General features: G+C 41.1%; 1 protein-coding gene across 6 annotated transcripts in view; it reads left to right on the top strand.

The window, feature by feature from the left end:
• Window positions 1-2,782: 2,782 nt before the first annotated feature.
• LOC122076705 (WASH complex subunit 3-like) overlaps window positions 2,783-7,672 on the top strand; it is a 59,893-nt gene continuing 55,003 nt past the window's right edge. For 3 of the 6 annotated variants that reach the window (XR_006139562.1, XM_042642165.1, XM_042642164.1), the window contains exons 1-2: window positions 2,788-3,058; window positions 3,136-3,218. Coding sequence is in view for 5 of the 6 variants with exons in the window: in XM_042642165.1 (XP_042498099.1) it covers window positions 2,900-3,058; window positions 3,136-3,218 (242 nt within the window). In the remaining variant the exon portion in view is untranslated. Of the gene's footprint in view, window positions 3,059-3,135; window positions 3,219-7,672 lie in introns of all 6 variants that reach the window. The other 3 variants (XM_042642161.1, XM_042642162.1, XM_042642163.1) reach the window with 3 other exon arrangements.

The raw sequence follows: 7,672 nt of genomic DNA, 5'->3' as shown, positions 1-7,672 counted from the left end.
TGATAAGCTTTGGCAGGTAATGTAAGATTTCAACCAAAACAAGTTGAGTCACAGAACAAGAGAGCCTCAGTTTTCTAAGAAGATCTCAAACCGACCTCAAACTCAAGAGCCCCAATAGGAGAAAAATAGCAAGTAACCATATCACACCTGTCAATCAGCCTCCGAGCGACGCTAGGAGGGAAACCAAATAAGACCCAACTAGATGGAGTTGGGAGGTTGGGAACCATCACCATCCAAGATAATATTAGAGACTACGGGCAAGTCTATCCAAACTTGAACCATAAATAGTACCCATATGATGAATTAAAATGCCAAAATGGTATTGATGCATCATATTGAGTCAAATGGCTCGGGATACGATACAACTATATGCAGACAAGCACTCACCTGGTCCCAGCCTCTTCGAGCTCTGACCTCGGCCATTTTTGGACGAGCCCTCACCTAGTCCTAGCCTCTTCAAGCTGTCACCTTGGCCTACTGGGTAGAGACCTTCACTTTAACTTGGGCCTTCAATGGACGCGGGGCCACCCATGCGGGCCCATGGAGAAGTGCCACGTCATAATTGTTGGGAGTTTCATCCACTAAGGACTTTGGAAAGATGGTGGGGTAACGTGTAGGGAAAAGTGGGAACCATCTGCAGAGGACTCTCATACAACACCACGAAAGCATTGTGGTAGAATCCCTAATGCCACCAAACTCCTAGAGGACAGGGAATATTCGGAGTGTTCCCCCTCTTCCCACATGAATCTATGGGAACGTGGAGAAGTGGGACTCCAGAGGATCAGCCCTTATAAATAGAAAAGGTAAACCTCCAAGAGGATAGAATAAAGGAAAGAAGAGAGTAGATATTGTTGCCATATTCTGACTTTATCATCGAACGGTTATGGCACCAGTTTGCTCCAGTGATCCTCGCTGACTTGATCTTTCTTGTAGTACATAGAACTTTCATTACCGTACAAAGCATCCTCCTTTGGTCATAATTTACGGCATCAAGTATCAAGAGTCTAGCCATTTCCAATGCATGGTGGATAAATCACCATTAATAAAATCTAAGATAGAACCATAAGCAAATTCAAAAGTCGATAAGTGTTTTCACCCATCCCGTACGGAAATGTGAACATACGTGTAGACTTGCATAGAAAATAATAATACCAATGGAGTTGGTAGCCTAGTGGTGAAAATGCCCTCAACTCATCACCGCTCGAGTCAGCTGGTTGTGGGTTCGAGTCTTGACATGTTCACTATCGCTCATTGATCCTGCGGAAGCGCTGCTTGCTGTACGGTACTTGTCCAGTACCATGGAACACCCTTTTTCAATTACCAAAATAAACAGAAGCATAGAAAATAATAATAATAATAAGGGTAATTTACAGCGCCACCCCCTGGAGAATGCCAATATTATAAGAACACCCCCTCTCTTTCACCAAATTAAACTCAGACCCCCTACCGTCAGTCTCCATTAAGTAAGGATTTAAAATGACATTTTTACCCTTTTAATTAAAATAAATAATAAAACATATTGTACCTAAGTTACTTCGCACCGACCGTCCGCAACAGCAGCTGTCGGTGGTTCTAGCTTCTTCTCCGGTGGAGTCGCAGTGGTCTCAGTTGGCCGGAGTCCCGAGACTTACGTGTTGGCATTAAAGGTGAAGGCCCCTCCACCCCCGGCATGCACTAGCACGACAGCGCCACTGCTCGATCCCTCTCGCCTTGCATCGATCGATCTGGTCACTGTGTTGGATGTCAGCGGAAGCATGACCGTGCCAAATTGCAGATGCTGAAGCGTGCCATGCGGCTTGTGATATCATCGCTTGGCTCTTCTTATCGGCTCTCCATCATTGCCTTCTCGGCGTGCTCCAAGAGGTTGTTGCCGCTGAGAAGGATGACGGCTCAGGGCCAGCGCTCGACGCGGCGAATCATCGACCTGCTCGTCGCTGGGCAGGGTACCAGCGTTGGAGAAGCTCTGAGGAAAGCCGCTGAGGTGCTGGAAGATCGGTGGGAGAGAAATCCCGTGGCGAGTATCATGCTCCTATCGGATAGCCAGGACGAGCGTGTCTCTAGAGCGAATTCAGAGGATCGACGGTGTTCGAAACCCCAAGTGTCGTGGACAAGATTCTCTCTCTCTCTCTCTCTCACACACACACACACAGAGAAGTCTGAACCGTGAGGCCAACTTGTGTGTTTTAAAAAAAAAAAGTCCAGAATGCCGAGCTTGTCAAGACCAAAGAACTCAGGTGGGATTTCACCGGAGAACTGGTTGCAACTCAAATTCAGAGATATTCCAGTGCCGCATGGATGAAATCTGCATATTTGGTGGAGTGAAACTGATTATCAATTGTGTCCAGACCAAAGAACTCAGGTATGAAAATTGAAGGTCTGCTACTGGTTGCCGCGAGCCTGTTGTCACCGTCCGTTGCTGATGCCGTTGTTGCCGGTGATGGAAACAAACATGCCCATGCCTTCATCGCCACCGTCGGCCTCTCCAACGATGCCACCATCATGGGTCACCTCCTCGCCGCAAGTTCCTGGAGGGGCTTATTACATAGACATTTTAGGTATTTTACGTTTAGTTTAGTAAGGGCATTTTGGTATTTAAAATAAATATAATAGTTGACATCAGCATATACAGTATATTATTTAACGGAGACTGACGGTAGGGGGTCTGAGTCTAATTTGGTGAAAGAGAGGGGGTGTTCCTATAATATTGGCATTCTCCAGGGGGTGGCGTTGTAAATTACCCTAATAATAATAATAATAATAAAAAAAAAAGGGCGCAGACGAACTGAAAGAGTCTCAAACTCTCAAGACCGAAGTGGGACCGAAGAAAGACGCATAGAAGATCTGCCCCCATTCTGTTATATGTGATCCAGCCGATGAGATCGTGCTTCTCGCGGAAACGATGATGCCGTGGACAACGGCTTCCAGGAACACTCCCCCAGCGAGGTCTCCTCCTCCATTTCCTGCAATTGATGAGTTTCACAACTTGCGGCAGCAACAACAAAATCTGCAGAAAGAGGAAGCTGCTCTCTTCGTTTCCGATCAAAGGACTCTTTATCTGGTCATATCTATGTCTGTGTGTGCTTCTATCTCTGCCCCAAATTTGCTTGGCAGCGTCTGACAGAATTACTTCAGCAGGTCAACATCTTCATCATGGACACAACTCGTTTCCTCAACCATTTTTCTGCCCTGTGCGAGGAAAAGCTCGTCAACGTGCACAGGTATGTGTATCAACTAACTAGGTGACAATCCACATAACTATCCTGGGAAAGGACCACCGCCTTCTCGATCGGGTCTGGAAAGATTATGTTTTTCCTTCCCTCAAATAAGATTTCCACAAGTTTAATTGGAAAATCCCATATAATTTTGAAGTTTTGCACTGTCAGTGCCCTTCCGTTAATACTTGCTAAAGGTATATTTTCTCCTTCCGCAACAATGCTTCATCGGCAAACCTTTTTAACTCGTGTTAACAGTCTAGCCTGGCGGCCCTGGCCTCACTGTTGCTTGGGGACTGCGTACTCTCTCGTGTTGGAAGTGTGTCCTTCAAATCGATACTTATATGGTTTAAACTTGATTATTTTGCATAAAGTTATAGGTGGATTTGAGAATCTATGTTTTTTTTTGTTTGTGTGAATTCATGAGTGGTTCCTTGTAGACCAGACTAGGGTCTATGTGACATTTTGTTGTTTTTGGGTATTGAAAAATAAATAAAAATGGGGATATGTAGCTGGGGCAACGTGTGCCACTCTCTGGGCGACACCAAAGCATGTAGGCTGATCAAACAAGAAATCGATGAGCATTCTGAAAAGAAAAAGGGACAATTGAGAAATTCGGAAGCCTAGCATCTCCTGAGAATAGTACTCGTTCAATACTCATTCATCTTAATCCATTATTTTGTTGAGGGTCTGACACTTATTCCAGCCTTCTATTTACACAGTGAAGATGTTGGGGATAGGATGTCTTTAATTCCATATGTGGCAAAAGTGGGTATTTTTGTAAATTCCTCATATAGGGTTTCGTTATATATTTGTAGCGAGGTCCTCTTTCTCTGCAAGCAATCTGAGAGAGGTGTGAGGACGAGCACGTTAAACCTATTTTTCATCATTAGTGAAGTAGGATCTCATATCACCGAGGACTACAATCTTGCCGAACCTCGTAAATGTTTTTTCGTTCTTTTTTGCATCATTTTGAGGGTTGCGTTTCTGCAGAAGAAGCCGACCCCTGACCCCTGTCCCCTGTCCAACATCGTCTAACCTTTGCCACACATTAGCCGGTGGCTGGTAGACATCGACCAAGGCTTTTGAAGGGCATTTTTCTGACTTGCCACATGCACACTTGTGCGCTCACTTCTTAGGAAGGTCCTTGGGCTTTAGCAACATCTTCCAACTATAGGAATGGGTTAAATTGTTTGATTCTTTGATCAAAGTAGTTGAACCGATTTTTTAAGCGTTAGAAAATCCGACATTGAGGGTGATTAATATTTTGCACCTAGTTGGTTGTATACAGTCTATGAGGAAATACAAATTGAATCTTCGCAAGCTTCTCAATGGTTATGGGATTTTAGTTATGCAATGAATGGTTCATTGTGTGGATGGTGTGGTTACATGTATTTGTATGTATGTTCCTCTCTATATCTACCTCTCTCCCTTATCTTTTTTATAAATTGTTATACTCCCCTTGGGCAACCTAGTTGGAAGGTTGGTTTCCTAAGGATGCTTTAATATGGATGTAAATTAGATTTGGGTTTTTTTATTTGATCCAAACAACGACAAAGATGGCAGTTGTAATGGATATAGCAACACTTGGAGGATCACATTGCATATGTGATGTGATTCGTGATCATGACATAGGTGATAAGTCTACACATGCGATTAATTAATTAATTAATCGAGTGGGAGTATTGTTGAGGCAAAATTGTTCCCACCCATCATGGAATCAAAGTGATATTAGAGAGACAAAACTCCAAATTGATTTTAGATGCCATCCCGTAACCACTATGTCTTCATTATATAATTTTGTTAATGTCTATGTGCAATGTTTATTATCATGAGATGAATGCTGTCATAAGATGTTAGATATATATTTGCTTAAATTGCATGGGATTTTCATGGATCTTCTTTACTCTTATTCAGAAGGTTAAATATTGTATGTATATTGGACCTTTTGAGGCAGTTATAGGCCTTGAAGACAATTCTAATTAGTCAATAAAAATTGTTGTTGATGATAGGAATGAATTCATTAGATGAATTATTTTCATAAAATGTTTATTATCATGAGATGATGATATATAAGTTTAAATTATATGAAATGTATAATATGTGACATTAACACGAGATGTTTGACCCCTCATTTGCAAAGCAAGTGTTAAATTGAAATACTTAAGATTTATTATCTATTGTTGTCGGTGAGCATAAGGATCTTGTAGAGCAGTTCTTGTAGATGCCGATAAGATAATACTTGAATTGGTCGATGAGGTGCCTTATGTTCATCTTCTATGAGTTTGCTGAATTCCCGGCATTGATAGATTGTGGAATATGGTTAACTTCCCTAGGAGATATTGCGGTTGTGGTTCTCAAGGTAACTACAAGAAGAAGAAAAAGATAAACAACAACAAACTTAGCCTTATCCCAACTTAATGGTGATGCAGATAAGTCTCTTATGGGCTTATTTTATAGAAAATAAGCTTTTGGTTGGGTTATGTATGTGTTGAACTTTTGATCCTATGGGATTTCTTTGTAATGGGCCTAAAATATGGGTAGAAAGTAGGAAAACGGGATTTAATTCATGAGTTTAGTTAGAGTCCTGTTTTGAGTCTATTTTCTTTGTTATTTAAATTTTCTTTGTTATTTAAGTTTTCTAGTCAGTTTAGGTGTCCCAATTAGTTAAGGATTGTGTTAAGCCTTTCCTTTTTAGTGTTTGAGTCAATTTTGAATATTCTATATAAGTTTGTAAGGGGCTACAACATTGAACACAAATTTATTAATGAAAAAAAAAGGATGGCTTATGCTGTTGTGCTGTGAGATGCAATTGGGTGAGATGCCCATTCACTAGTTCTTCTTCCTCTTTCTCAACCCTCCATCGAATTCTTTCTTTTCTTATTTTCCTTTTATTTGTTTGCTGTGAGAGAAAGTGTTTAAGAGCTAGAACCAAGCCTATTGGAGGACATCTTCTCTATTCAGCCTGAATTTCAAATCATACCTGGGATTAGATCACTTGTGATCCAATCTTACATTATTTCGTATCAGAACCTAGCCAGATCAAAGATGGAGCAATGTGAATTTCATGAGAAACTTTCTTCACACATCTTCCTTGAATGGATATATAAATTAGATGTGTACTTTGACAACCACAACTTGACAGAGACGCAACGGCTTTAATACATTTGCTTCCAGATGAGTGATTGTGTTTGAATACAATGGAGAGTCCGTGAAAGGCAACTTCAAACCCAAGGGCTTGAGCCTAGAACTTGGGACGAGATGCAGTACGAGTTGGTGGGCATGTACCTATCTAAATGTGAACGAAGTGTGTGCTTCCCTCCACCAGAGTTCCCTCCAATTACACCCCAAAAGCCACCCACAAGTGACAAAAGCATGAAGGAATTGTTTAACCACGTGGCCATTATGTTGCCACAAATTGCAAAGGAGCAACAAGGGAAGACACCTCCAACCAATGAACTAGAGTCAAAAGGAGGATAGTGTTGAAGAGATTCCAGTAATTCCTATTGTCAAGGAAGAGCTAGTCATTGATGTTCCCTGCAACGAGACTCATGTGGAAGAATTCGAAAGTAACAAGGTTGCCACAATGGACAATGAGGTTGAGACTGAGGAACTTGACACTACAACAACTGTGATGACTATGAATAGCCAAAAGAAAGATCCTAAAGAGCTTGAGATTGAAATTATGGAGGTAAAAAACACAGTGGTTGAAGGTGTTCATGTGGATGATCCCATGGATATGTCTAAGGTTGTTAAAACTGAGCGTGTGGAGTTCGTCATGCTATTAAAGTCTCTTGAATATCAAGCTCCTCACATTCTAGATTACATCCTTATTATCAAAGAGCTACCTGAATTTTTCTACGACTTGAAGAGGGACGTGCACCATGCTATAATCACCCTCACACTCTACAAAATTTGAGGACGAATTTTTTCTAAGAGCGGGGGAATTGATCCAGATAAATCACTTAGTGGACTTATTTTATTGCAAATAAGCATTTGGTTGGGTTATGTATGTGTTAGGCTTTTGATCCCATGGGTTTTCTTTGTAATGGGCTACTTTAATGAGCCTAAAATATGGGTAGAATGTAGGAAAACGAGATTTAATTCATTAATTTAGTTCAAGTCCTATTTTCAGTTTATTTCTTTTGTTATTTCAGTTTTCTAGTTAGTTTAGGTTTCCTAATTAGTTAAGGGTTGGGTTAGGCCTTTCTTTTCTAGTGTTTGAGTCAGTTTTGAGTCTCCTATATAAGTTTGGAAGGGGGCTACAACATTGAACACGAATTTATTAATGAAAAAAAAAAGATGGCTTATGTTGTTGTGCTGTGGGATGCAATTGGATGAGATGCCTAAACCAGAGGGTGAGATGCCCATTCACTAGTTCTTCCCCCTTCTCAACCCTCCATCGAATTTTCTTTCTTTTCTTATTTTTCTTTTATTTGTTTGCTATGAGAGAGTGTTTG

Source organism: Macadamia integrifolia, chromosome 4 (genome assembly GCF_013358625.1).
Source record: "Macadamia integrifolia cultivar HAES 741 chromosome 4, SCU_Mint_v3, whole genome shotgun sequence".
Classification (NCBI taxonomy): Eukaryota; Viridiplantae; Streptophyta; class Magnoliopsida; order Proteales; family Proteaceae; genus Macadamia; species Macadamia integrifolia.
Note: the sequence above shows the minus strand (reverse complement) of the source record. Positions and strands in the feature narration are given on the sequence as shown.